The 14,253-nt window shown below is 39.2% G+C and overlaps 1 protein-coding gene across 6 annotated transcripts in view; it reads right to left on the bottom strand.

Annotated features, from left to right (window-relative positions):
- TTC7A (tetratricopeptide repeat domain 7A) overlaps positions 1-14,253 on the bottom strand; it is a 199,630-nt gene that overhangs the window by 136,419 nt on the left and 48,958 nt on the right. For all 6 annotated transcript variants that reach the window (XM_085577185.1, XM_085577184.1, XM_085577187.1 and 3 more), the window contains 4 exons: positions 12,685-12,806; positions 6,321-6,399; positions 3,111-3,271; positions 2,613-2,676 (listed from right to left, as the gene is read on the bottom strand). In XM_085577185.1, the coding sequence (XP_085433311.1) occupies positions 2,613-2,676; positions 3,111-3,271; positions 6,321-6,399; positions 12,685-12,806 (426 nt within the window). The remainder of the gene's footprint in view (positions 1-2,612; positions 2,677-3,110; positions 3,272-6,320; positions 6,400-12,684; positions 12,807-14,253) is intronic.

The following is a 14,253-nucleotide window of genomic DNA, read 5'->3' as shown; positions in this document are numbered from 1 at the left end:
TAGATGTCAGCTTCACCTTAGGAAGGCAAGTCAAACATAAAAACGAAGTGTATTTTAGCAGCAAAGGTGTTCCAGGTGTATACTTCTTGAAAAAGTACCACGTCTCATTTTCAGCACATATTTACTTAGAGGTCCTCTGATGATTTATGCTCCTCCCCAGTTCACCTTTGCTCTGTGTCCCCTCCACAAGCTGAATTTTTTTTCTGTGCCTCCTTCCTCTAATTCTGTCCTTATTTAAGGTCATTTTGGAGCAGCTGGAGTCAGGAACAGGTTTGTGAAGAAGTTGTTTGGCTTTACAGTCCTGCAAGAGAGTTACAATGCCCTGACTGCTCTTTATCTCTTTAAAAATCAGAGAGAAGTACCACCTTTCTGGTCAGTTTTGCTCTGACAGACCGAAACATAAGAGAAGCCAATGTAATTGCATACCTCTGTTTCATTTGAAGGGGTTCACAATTGCAAATACTGGAAGAACACCTAATCCAACCAAAATCCAGGAACATCAACTGTGTTGTTCACTGGCCTACAGAAGCATCATTATCACTTGCCATTGACATTCTCTCCAGAAAGCAAAGTATGTTTTATTCAGTTGTTAACATTGTATCATTAGGGAGAGACCTCAATTAGAAATCTGCTTCCTGTTAGATCATTTCATGAGCTTACATAAATTGTTTTTTAAAGAAAAAAGAATACATTAAACTAAAAACCAAAACTTCAAACAAACAACAAACTTGTACATGAGAAAACTCACTAGCCTACAGCAATGCTGTTATGGAAACATGTCATGTCATAAGTTAAAATTTCCCCTTCTAAGTACCATAATAAAAATGTACAGGAAAGTATTTATGGATTACAAACATATGTAAGAATTAGATTGCTCCCTCTGTTCCTTCACTTAGGAAGGACATTCATGTGATTTCTATGTGTATTTCTATACACTTGTCCTGAATTTTAGTTAGAACAAACTCGTGGCAAGGCTGATGCAAGATGAAGGCTCAGATGTTCCATTCCCCCAAAATCAGAAATACAGTTACATGGCTCCTACAGTGCTCTGCTACAGGATCTTCTTTTGTTTTATATGGAGCAAATCAAAGTGCCTTGCATCTTCCTTCAGGAAGTTCCTCTATATCAGAAGCAGCATTTAAGCATACACCAAACTTCCTTATTTAACCTGGAACTCGGCACAGCAGTCTTGTTTCTATCAATAGCATTTTCACACTACTTGATCCATAACTTAGCCACAGGACCAGTTAGTTCAGCATTTTGCACACTATTAGATAGGGATAACTTTCTCCTCCTCAGCCGAACAAGATTGTGCAGTTTGAGGTCCCTCATGGACTCTCCAACAGCAAGTCCAGTCCCAGAAAGGCTGGAGCAGCCAGTTCTGTCATTACTCCAGACCCCAGTCCTCTTCCTTCTTGGATCAGCCTTGACAAGCCCCACTGACATGAGTACTTCTGATTTTAATAGAAATGCATATGATATCCTACAAGCCCTCTCCATTTCTAATTATGAAAAGCCCTCCTGACTGAAGAAAATCCCCTGAAAACACAAAGCAGATGTGCTGCAAAGGTTTAATCTAGAAAGCACTGGAAAGCACATAGCAACCCTCAGATGTACATGATTTTGAAGTCGATTTAATATTTTGGGGTGGTTCCACCTCTTCAATTTTTCCCTGAATTTTAAAAGCAAACAATATTAAATTGCCCTCTTCTGAAGAAGTCTGTGGGAAAGGAAAAGAACTTGTGCCAGAAGAACCAGACAAGAAAAACTGAAGGAAGAAAAACCCAAAGTTTCCACAGTATCGTTTTTCAATTTGTCTGAAAGTTATTAAAAATTTTCTAAGAAGGTTGATATGTTCCAAGGCTTTGAATCTCACTTTGAGGTACAAGTGACCACCCTGCACTGAAAGCAAAATACACGTTACTTACACATTTTCAGAAAACATTTCTAACATGTTTTCTGTGCATTTGCATCTTCTCAGAACATTAAAATTACCAAAGATCACCATGCAGTTATCTTTCCTCCAATTTTCTGCCTGCCTCTTAAATGGATTTTTTAAAGCCACCAATGTTACAAATAGAAGAAATCTAATTATTTCACTGTAGGTTATAATGAATGCTTCTGCATGTCACAAGATTTCCCGTATCACTGCACCAGAAACTGTCAAAGATCACTCCAGACTGAAAAAAACAACTGCAGACTAAGGCATGAAAGCAGAGTACAGCATCCTGCAATTCCAAACAGCAGTTACCACCATCATGCCTGGCTTTAGGCAAGGCTCTCTTCCTCTCATTCTTGATCCATAAATCCACACAGATGTTACAAATGGAAACATCTGTTCACTGACAATGTATCTGGACATCAGAACCTGCATACAGCTATGATGAATGCAGTCAATTTTTCTTCTTGACAATTGTCAAAACTCTTCACCGAAATTCCACTTAATAAAAGTGGTTTCACTAATAAAAGAATAGATACCATTTTCCACTCAGCATCTGAACCTTTGCTTCTGTTTATCTGGGGAAGATTCTGTAAACAAAGCCAACCAGGAGACCTGGAAATGTTAGATATCCCTTTGCACTGTTAATACTACAAACTCATTTTTGGCTTACCATGGATTCACTGATTAGGAGGAGGAGAAGAGCCTCTTCTACATTGTCTTGAGGGCAGTAGACACTGAAAGACAGAACACATTTTTCTGAGGAAGATCAAGAGTTATCCTGCCAACCTCTTTCTCATTCCACAAGAGAAGCAGTAATTTGAAACATCTCATGCATAATTCATTTGCTAGGCAATACTTTCTTTGCAGGTTCACAAATTAAAAGCTCTGCAATGTATCTTAGATGAGCTATACTGAACCCTAAATAGATTATTTCAATTTCATAGCAAAGACAACCCTCTGGTTGGACTTTCTTCTTGCTGGGTGGGGAGGAAAAAAAAATACTCAAAGTTTAATAGTTTTATTTTTTCAGCAGACTTTTTAGTGGGAAGTTGAAAAACAAGAAGGCACAAAACTACTACATGGATCAGTGACATACTCAGCAGTACTGAAGAGTGTTCAAATATACTCCTTCCTCCTTCTAATAAACTGAAATAAAAATAACACTTACTTCTCTTCTGAGTACAGCTCAGGCCTCCGACAAAGAAGATTGCTAACATAAGACTGATATTCCTTGTTCATAAACTCAGGAAGTGGATCAGATAAAGGGCTCCAGTAACAATCTTCACTGAGGGAATGGAGAAGTACTTGGGCTAACTGTTTGGCTGCAGTCTAGAGATCAGTACAGAAAAGGACAAATCAGTGAAACCTTTTCCAACACAAAAGATTCACCCCTCACCATGTTCCACCTTGGGAAGGAGATGTACCAGTGTGACAATACCACTCTTCAGAAAGCTGGAGTAGCAAAATCAGCTGCTAAGGTCTACAAAAGGGTCAGTTTCTTCCCTCCTGAGAAAAGACCAAACTTCTGCATTTCCATGGTCCTGTTGCAATGCTCTAGGAAAAAAGTTCTCAAAGAGGCCTAGCACAAGGGATGCTTTGGTGAACAAGGACAACCAATTGCCACAGGGACTGCTGAGACAATCTCACAATAGTTACTACATAGGAGTAGGATGACAACATTATGTTCTCAGCATCAGAATTTGGTATACAAGTCTCAAGACCAGGGGAGACTTTTGTGTTAGCTTTAAAAGATCAACCTTTTATCTGTTAATGTCACTCTCCCTTATAGACTTTTATAGTTTCATCTTGGTATGGCTTCTCTCTTCCTGTTGCAGTAAAGGAGAGAGAGAAGATGCTTAGGAACTTCATAGTGAGACAGCAACATCACATGTACTTTTTTTACCATCAAGCAGCCAAAGACTCTTAAATAGTTGCTTTCCACTTCATGCACACAGCTGGCAAGATGGGCTCAAAAGGAGGCAAGTTAACTTCACTTAGCAAAACTATCTTTGGCATTTACTCTTGTCTGATACCCATCAAATCTCTAAATTTCTTGCACTGTACATAGATAAGCCTGCAAACAAGCTCAGAGACATCACAATGGGTGGTGTCCTCTGTGAATTCTAAGCAGCACACAGCTGTATGCTGTAAAGTAAATCCTGCACAAAACAGAGGGCAGGCTGAAACTTGAGCCCTTCTGTCCTAATATTTGCAAATAGTATTTTGCAACTTCTCTCATTACTGGATATGTATTTTATATGAAATGCACACTTTGAGCTATGTTATGAGCCCACCAACAGTAATTTTCTTTTAAATATCAGTAAAGTATGTTATAGATATTATAGTTCAAAATCTATGGGATCAAATAAACCACACTTAGCTAAAAGTTCCTATTGCCCATTTCAGTAAAATAACTTGTTTTGATGCAAGGCTCCTGATTTTCACCCCCCTTACCACACATGAATTCAATGAATTACTCTAAAATGCAACCACAGTACCACCTCTTAAACATCACAAAGGGAGGCTTCACAGATGGCAGTGGTCTGTGTGTACCATGGTGTCTCAAAGAAATGCCACCACGTACAACTCCCTGGAAACCCCAAGACCTTCCCTGCCCTGCTACTGAGGAGTTACAGAAAGCTGTCTGTTTCTAACTAAGCTTTTCTATGCTTTTTATAGCAAGTAACTATGAGCAAAATGGCCTAGGGCCCTGCAACATTAGCCAGTATCATATTATCATCTCAGTGTGTAATTATTTAGTCAGTTCTACCCTGAGGAGTCAACTCTCCTATACTTTTCTCCTACAGTCTTACAGGGGAGGGAAAATAATTTGCCAGCAATACAAAGATTTCTACTGGTTCACACACAAGTAGGAGTATAGTTTGTGGTAAGCCATTCAGAAGGCAAGCAACAAATACTTGTAGTGTCTTTAATTTTAACACACAGTACAGTAGCTGTGTAAATTAGCTTCACTCTTGTTTTGAATAAGACCAAACAAACCAGAACAGGCCAAGACTCTGATTTATGTTATTAGTGCCTTTGGCTAAAAAAAGCATCATTATGCTTGAAGAACACTGTGATCCCACAAATAAGGGGGGGAAAAAAATCATGTGTTTTACTTTCATGCTTGAAAAACTTGTTTAATTAAGCACAATCCTCCCTTTGCCTTCTTGATGGCTCTTTAAAAACAAATAAGAAAATGAAAATGCAACTTCTAAATCTCGGGAAAGCTATTGAATGAGCACCCTGAGAGTCCCCCTAAGGGATAAATCCCCCAGGGGTGCTGTACAGCTGTCCCCAGTTGCACAGGGACAGGAGAAATTGAGCTGTGTTCTGTCACAGTCTAGGAGCAGCAGATGGTTAGACTCATTTCAGCAAAATGATAAAACAGGCGAGCACAAAAATACTGCTGAACCCTGATCTCAGTTTGGAAAAAGACGCAACCATTTGAGTGGGCACTTAAGTCATCTCTTCTAATTTGCTGCACAAGCTTCCACAGGCATCTTATTCTCAAAAATGCTACACAAACCCATGCCCACCTCCCCTGTCCAACTTCTCTGGAATGACACAAAACACAAAGCAGAATCAAGTACAAGTTTAGCTGTAAGAGTATCAATGCTTTCAGGGCTGCAAAGCTTTCATTCCCAAGACTGTTATTCTGCAAGCTGTTGACCTAGTCACCTCCTGAGCAACTTCAGGGCAAATCTCTCCAAAGGGAGACAGGGAAGAACCAGCTGAAGGTCCAAGAAATTAAACAGGCACATAAACATTTATTTACCTGAGACATTCAGGATAAAAGGATACAAAGATGCAGAGTGCCAACACCAATAAGAAAATTTTAAAACAATTAAAATCACTCTGTACTGTATTGAAGAGGGGTTTACAGAAGGAAAACTGGAAGATGTCAGTCTAAAAAAAGCACTGCTTGTTGCAAGAGACACAACTACTTAATGCTTCTACATGCAAATGCAGAAAGGTGTGCATGCACACTGAAATTGAGAAAGAAAACAAGACAGCATCACTTGAGGACAGCACTGCCAAACTAATAACATCTCTGTTTCCATGAAGCTAGAAAATGCACTGAAACCAAGAAACAAAACAAACAATCAAAAAACAAAACACAAACCCAATAAAAGTAACCTATATGCCCAGGTCTGAAAGCCTAGAGGTTTCAACTGGGCAGGTCTTTCAATTAAGGGGATCACTTGACATATCACTTCCAAAAGCTGAAAAAAAAAAAAAAGTAAAAAAAAAAAAAAAAAAAAGAGCCAACAATCAATCTAGTGAGGACAAATAGAGTTTTGTGCTACAGCACTGGTCAATCAAGAGAATTCCTGCATACCAGACTGCCCCACACTCCCATCTCCCATTCTCTTACCATTTTGAAGGTCTGAGTAGCTTTTGTTTCTACAGTCCGTAATATTTCTCGCAGACTCCTCATTCCTTTCACAATATTTCTATGGGGAAGATAGAAAAAAAAAAAAAAGAAAAACCCTCAAAACAAGCACACTGGAGACAGATTATTTTTATGATGTGCCAAAGCTCAGCAACACACCTGAAGTTCAAACAACCCATGGAACAATCACTGAGTGTGCAGTAGTGAGACAAGTCACTCTGAGGCACAGACAGGACAATGGCACAGAGCAAGGCAGTGCCTGTAGCGTTGCCTACTCCAGATGGCTTCCTAAGAGAAGATCACATTCAAATTTGATGAACAGAGGGGACATTTGGAAGCCTTTCATAGCTCATATTTATAAAGCAGATGCTGCTCCTTAAAAGCATCCACATCTCCTCTTCATACACACAGATTGTACTTGTTTGAATTATACTGAGCTTACATGACGCTCTTAAATGACGATTTATTTTAGGTGGTGCTTGAATGCTTTGTGTCTGATGGACCACACACATGATGAAATTACAGTGGTTTAAACACTTAATTATCAGGCAGCTAAGTTGCACTAACTGTCTGCAAGTACAGCTTAACCTGCAGTAAGAGGATAAGACTAAAAAAAAAAAAAAGAAAAAAAATTTAAAAAAATCATATTCTGCATACACCATGCGCAATTAAAGCTGACTAGTTGCCAAATGCTATCTTAATCGTGTCTGTGTACTCAGAGATGCAGAGAGAAAAGATTAAACACTGTACATATCAGTTAACACACTGGCAGCCTATCAGCTGTTCAAGGCTAAGGACATGCCTCCACCACAACAGTAAATGTAAAATGGTTCAATGCACATTTATTGGGTCAAAGCTACCCAAAAGACATACAAGCTATCAGAAAAGAAGCAAGACAACAAAATAAGCAGTTGTACTGGTACATTAACTGTCACTTCAGCTTATCCAGGAGAATTTTCTGTGCAGACAAAAGCTAAATTTCATTTATAAACAAAGCCAGAAAAACCTTTTCTGTCAAACTGATTAAATTTTGAAGGTAAGCAGTACAAACTGCACTTGTGCTTGCTTTCATGCACTGCAAACCTTCTTGCACTCCAGAATCAGCAGCAAACATTTGATGACAATAAAAAAAAAGGAATTATTTTGGACATGCAGAGATTAAAATATCATCATGTTTACCATGAATATTGGCTACATTAAATGCCACCTTAAAGCTTGTAGTCACCATGTCACAGAATGCAAATGCAAATGGGCCTTACTTCCACGCAATTTGAAACTGAGATGGGTATATTGTGAGGCAGTCTGTAGACTGTCTAATCATGGGCAGTGTACAGGCAGGCAAGAAAGCAAGACAAGAGCAAAAAAACTGAAGACTTGTAGAGAAAAGTCAGATACTGTCTTTTTTCCTTCCACTTTCTCAAGTAAAAAATGTGCTTTGAGTTTATTAAGAGGAAAAAAGGCCAAGAATGTTTTCTTTAAGTTGGACTTAAATACTTCAGCAAGCACTGCAGTGACAGGGCCAAGACACCAGGGGCTTTTTTGTGGTTCTAGAATAGACTATACCCACAAAGATGCAGTTCTAGACCTTATGCACAAGTAGTGACCAAATCCAACAGAACTGTTTACATGATATTTACTATCAGATAGAAAAATCTAAAAATTCCTCCATCAAAACAAAATTCAGCTGCCCAATTGCTCTTCCTGATTACTGAAAACTAACAGCATTTTGTGTTCTTCCATGGGCTCCTTAGCAGGCTGGATAGAAGAGTTATGGAGTATAACAGTTCTACAGCATTTTCAAAACTGCATTTATTTAGGTCTTTCGTTAGCATAATGATATTTGTCTTAATAAAGTACCAATGAATTGCATCAACCAACATCAGGAAGACTAGTGACCACTTGTAAAGCTGAGTAATTTCATATTTGGCACATACTTCTGAGAAGAAAAACCTACGGAATGTGATGAGACAGTTTTGTTCCTAAAAAACTGAGGCACCATTACAGTTCAACATTTTAGACAAGGCCATAAAACAAGTTAAGCCTCTTGGCAGAAACACCTTGCTCTGGGGCGGGAGGAAGGGGAGATGGAAAAACAAGGAACAGAGACACTGAAGTGAATGAAAGAATAAATGGCAAATTGCTGCCCATCTGTCAGCAGTCAGCACATGACAAATGCTTAGGAACACCTTTAACAGATGGTAGGAGTGCAATATGGGCGGCACAGGAGGAGCACCCAGCACTCACCACCTCCCAGACAGCTGCCCGTGTGGTCAGGACCTATCAAAGAGCACCCACTCCACTCCCTGAGCTCTCAAAAGTACCAGTTCTACAGGACTGAGGATTTGGTTTGGCAGCTTTTGCATTCTGAACTTTATCAAACTTTACTGAGCTGTGACGGGAGACAGAGCACATCTGCCTGCAAACACAGGAGTTTGTCTTTCCACTCGACTGTCCCAAGCCAGGAGACCATCTGAGCACATTTCATTTTGAGCATATGAATTGCTCTGCTCGTAACAATAAGGAACTCACCGTTCCATTAATAGATGTCCTTTATAATACTAAATGTGCAATTGAAGGGATTTTTTTTTTTTTAATTAGGACCTTAAGAATTTAAGAAAAAGAGAAGTATGTGTTTGGAACAGAAATATATGCTATGTAGGTGACTGGATGAGGAAGCAGACATAAAGCCTCTGGCAATCCATGGTGCAAACCCTTGATCTTACTTAGATTAGAAACTAAACAACCTTTAGCCTCTGCAGGACTTGGATAGAGAACTACCTGGAAATCCCAGGTAATGTTGCCTCAAGCCATGGCATCATAAGTGAACATTAGATCATGGAAACAAAATTAGTTGGAAGTGTCCATAGGCCCCTATTGTATTGCTAACAGGCCAGAAAAAGAAATGAGGGAAAAACAGGAAGAGAAAAGGACATGATCATTAAACTGCCTTGGGTTTAGTTTTAGCCACAGTAGTGGTCAGAACACCATTTGAAAAAACCATGATGAAGAGTTACAGCTAATCTAATAAAAATTAACACAGACAATCATGGGCACAAACTGTGACAAAGAGCAACTTGGAAGTCCAGTCAGTCCAGCTTGGCATAAAAATTTGTTTTGTGCATGTACCCTTATATAGATTAATTACCAGTCCATGAATCAAAGCAGTCAAGCAGTCATATCAGAGTTATGTCATATAGTTTGGTTAACATTCCATAAAATGTTAAGACACTAGAAAATAAAGAAGTACACTGTTTTCTATGCAAATTGCCAGGGAAAAATATTGACAATAAAGGAGTAGATTGTGGCCACAGAGGTTTGCAAAGACAGTCCCCCAACAACATGGTCACCAGCAGATCATGTTCTCATTCCCACTCATTTACTGCTAAAACAATGAGTTGCTGACAGATAGAACATTATCTTGAGATAATTACATGGCAGTTTGCAGTGTCACCTCTCCAGAGTAAAGCAGTACCCAGAGCACAGAAACAGCAGCAACATCACTGCCTCTGCCCACCTCCTTTTGCATTTTTGCACCTCACCCAGGTTTCTAACAAACTGTATCCTCTCCTTAAGTAGCTGCTCATGCACAGAGACAAGAAGAAAAGGCAGGAAGAAATGAGCCTAATATACATCTGCATCAGAAAAAAAAAAAAATCAAAACAAAACAACCAAAACCCAAAACCTAGTGCAGATGATAACCGTAAGACAACTGGCTGCCTCTTACAGTATGACAGCATCTGCCTTCCTATGTTCTGCATCCACAGCATCAACATTCCTCACTAAGACCAAAAGAAAGCCTTATTTGGTTCCAGCACGGCAAACAACTGCAGGAAATGCATCTTCAGCAACACAATGTTTTTACAGGGCATCTCATTAAAAGCATCTGTGACTTCTACAGCTGCAAGACTTGCTGGTCCTTACAGCTGGCAGTTCAACACCTGAAGGGGACACTGGATCTTTCTTTTATATTGGTGTTTTCTTTCCACTGCAGACTGCAAGAGAAAAGGGCATTCCTGACTATACTCTAAGAAGAGCATATCTGATCCTGCCAGCAGGAACAAAAGTATAACAACAGCACTTGTATCCCTGAGTTCTTCTGCCTGTTCAAACAAGAATAAAACACTCACTATTCCTTTTGTACACATGTAGCACTGGGGAAGGACATCCCACCTGATAGAACCTACCCCCTGACAGCTTGAGCAGTTGTCATCCAAGGCTTATTTCCTACCTGAACATGCTGGAAGCAGTAAGGGGAACAAGAGTATTTATTTGAGCTGTTCAGTATCAGGTGGAGTAATCTACTATACTCATGAAGCATCCTAAAAAGCTTCTTCCCATATCCCTCCCCTTTCCATAATATATCCCAATGCTACCTATGCCCTCTCGTGGCAGAAACCACACATTAATATCAGTTGCAGGGGCAGACAAGTTCCACCAGGCTCCTTTTATCCCAGCAGACTTTCCAATCCTGGCTGATGTTTTTCACCTGCTCTACAGGAGATAAGGAGCCCGTGGGATTCCACTTCCATCCCAGCTGCAGGAGCTCCATTGCTGTTTCATCAGGAGATAGCTACAGAGAACATGTTGCTGCTATTGTAACAATTCAGCTTATAATCAAAGCATGCCTTAATTCACATATGTATTTTGCTTCAAATTGTATTCCTGTAGAGTTTTTGTGGTTTGTTTTTGTCTGGGATTTGGTTTTTGTTTTTAAGGCTATCGTTAAAATAACATGGAAAGGGAGCACACAGGGCCCACAGTAATGCCCAAAATATCCCACTAGATATAAGGAACTCCTCACTGATGAAGAGTGAATTTACAATGTTGCTGAATAAAATGAACATGAGTTTTATATTCAAAAGGTGCCTGGAGGACATCAGCACCATATGTTGTAAATGGGACTTTATTTTATGACATAGTTAATGAGCTTACTGGCAAGACCTGAGCTTTTTGTTTGCCCTGAGAAGGGCAGAAGGTTAGGAAAGCACAATACTGTCCCACAGCTGGCCAACCCCCAGCTCACCTGGGAAAACCACATGCCAAGCAGATACTGAGTCTATGCTTTACAAGTTCATACTTTGCTTTATACATAAACTTGTAGTTGCCTGACTACAGGGGTCATTTTACAACATCTGAGCTTTGTGCTTTTGTAAGCCTCCAGGTTAAAACAAGGCTGATCTGAAGCCACATCTCATGGATGTATTTACAAATACAGCTTTGCTCTACATGCATGGAGAACAGCAGCTATTCACAGTTTCATTTAAGATCATCCTCAGGTGATAAAAAGGTAGCAAAAAAGCCCTAAAGAAGAAGCAAGCTCCTCCTCCAGCATAATAAAAAAATAGTATCAGTTTTCTACAGAAGTATTTAAACTGATTTTTGCTAGGATTTTTTTTCCTAGTTTTCTTCTTTTCAATCTTCCCTATTTTTTTGCTTTCTTTTCCATTCTACTCAGTAGGAAAAGAAGTGAAGAAAAGGAGAGAAAATATCTTTCGCTGGGGGTGAAGGCAAAAAAAAGCCAAAATTAAATATTTGTGAACATAGTTTGCAGTGAGAAACCCAGAATCTGACTCCTGGATAACAAATGGGATAATATGGTGCAAGAAGAGGACTAAGGAAGGATAGAGTCTTACAAGTACAGTTTATACATGCTGAAGAGACACTCTCCTATATGACAAAATCTCTCCATTGGATAACCAGAGTTAATTATATTTTGAAGACACAGCCTGGTTTAGGAAACAGCATGTCCTCACCAATGGCCTTTGGAAGTGGGCATTCATTGTGCCTTTTCTGCTGATCTTGAGAAGGTTTTTCACCGTAGACTCATAAAATTCTCTGTAGACTTGCAGATATTAACTCCTCCTACCCTTCTGAAGTTCACTGGGAGATGTATTTCAGAGGCACTGTTCCCACATACACTTTCCATAGTAAAAAAACCACAGATTTGGGGCATTGATTGGGATATTTAAGACCTTAGGCAAACAAACAAATAAATAAATGAAAGAAACTACCTGTAAGACTTTACTGAACTCTAAACCAGGCGCTGAAAATTTTAAAGGGCCACAGCAGTGTAAACTCCACTCTCTCTTTACAAACTCCCCTTGTCTCCAGAGGGAGCAAAGCTGAGCCAAGACAAGAATATTGTTCTACTCCACCCTACTTATAGGTCTGGAAAAATGACACTTAAGACTCTTAAGAAAGACAGATAAGCACAAACAGAAGAAAGGGAAGGACACTGAGGAGATTTGAGGTGAGCAGCCAAAAGTCAGAACATAAAAAAATTAGTCTTCATCTGCAACAAAACATGTGATATTATCTAAGGTTATTAATATCTGCATCCACCTACCCTTTCTTTAACTGAGTCACATAGGCACTCTGTAGAGCTGCTTCCAGAAAATAGGAAAGTTCAAACTCAGAGTAAGTCGCATTACTGCCCTTGATACTCCTTGAATGTGTGTTGTTTAAGGTCTGTGAGGGAAAAAAAGAAATATCTTGGAATACAGACAACTGTCAGAACTAGCCAGGTCCTCGTGAGCCAGTAACATCTTCAACAATTAAATGTTACATTTATCAGCTATTCAAAAATGTTATAAATGTTATATAAATGTTATGAATGTAATAACATTATATTAAATGTTATTCAAAAATGTTATATATAAATTATATATAAAATTTATTTTAAAATAAATTATACGACTTCCATGAGATATTCTGCGTGCAATATGTGTTTTGAAACACCATCCATTATTACTTTCCATTATTACTTAATTATTACTTACTTTATTAAAGTAAGCAGAAAGCTACATCTTAACACCAATAGCTTGGGAAATACCACACAAGCTAAAAAGACCCAGCACACTGCACAGAAAGAGCAATACAATGTTTGAGTAGGTTTATCTAGTTCAATATAACATAAATATTTGTTAAGAGTTGGCAAGCCATCAGGAGTCCTGATGGAAAAATCTTAACCTTTCCTCTATTTGTCCTATCAAATCTTTTTTGGTTTTGCTTCCTTACTGGTAACAAGCCTCTTCCATTGCTGAAAGTTGCCTCTCCAAAACAGGGGTTTTCATCTAGGACTGAAGGAGGACTATGAACTTCTACTGTGTCTGTCATCAATCCTGCATTTTTGTCTCTGTGTCCAGAGACAACTATGTGAAAGAAGGTTGTAGAGAGGTGGGGGGTTGGTGTGCTTCCAAGTAACAAGTGACAATACAAGATGAAATGGCCTCAAGTTGCAATAATAAGGAAATATTTCTTCACTGAGAGAGTGGTCCAGCATTGGAACAAGCTGTTCAGGGAAGCAGTGGAATCATCATCCTTGGAAATGTTCAAAAAGCATATGGTGTTGGCACCTGGCAACATGGTTTAGTGGCAAAATGGTAGTGCTGAATTAATAGGTGGCCTCAGTAAATTAGGAGATCTTTTCCAACCTTACTGATTCTATGAGTCTAAATGAATGAATTACAGGTCAGATCCTTTTCCTTCTTCGCAGACCCAAGCTGCCAGTAAAATAAATTTAGTGTCCAGCACCAGCAGGAACTCATCCTTCCACAATGGAAGGACAGTAATAGTTTCCATTTAAAGACTGCCCCATTTTTTTTCTGCAGAGAAACAGAACAGGCCTCTTCTCAGTTGACTTTAATTAATTTTTTTACAAGCACTAACCTTATTTTTTCCTGCTTCAATGAAATTAAAAAACAAAAGCTGAAACAGAAACACAGCTTTGCTACCAGGAAGAGCAGAAATATCTGCTCAGAAGGTCAAAGGCCTTTCAGTTACAGGACAGGTAACAATGCATTGCTATCAGTACTGCTGATGTCAAGCATAATGTGTGGCATAGGAAGGGCATAGAAGCACGTGATATGTCCTCAGCTTGGCAAAGTTTGCATGTGCCCAGCAAATCAGCAGCACC

The sequence above is a fragment of the Lonchura striata genome, chromosome 3 (genome assembly GCF_050655825.1).
Source record: "Lonchura striata isolate lonStrDom1 chromosome 3, ASM5065582v1, whole genome shotgun sequence".
Taxonomy (NCBI): Eukaryota; Metazoa; Chordata; class Aves; order Passeriformes; family Estrildidae; genus Lonchura; species Lonchura striata.
This window is presented reverse-complemented; position numbering and strand designations above follow the sequence as displayed.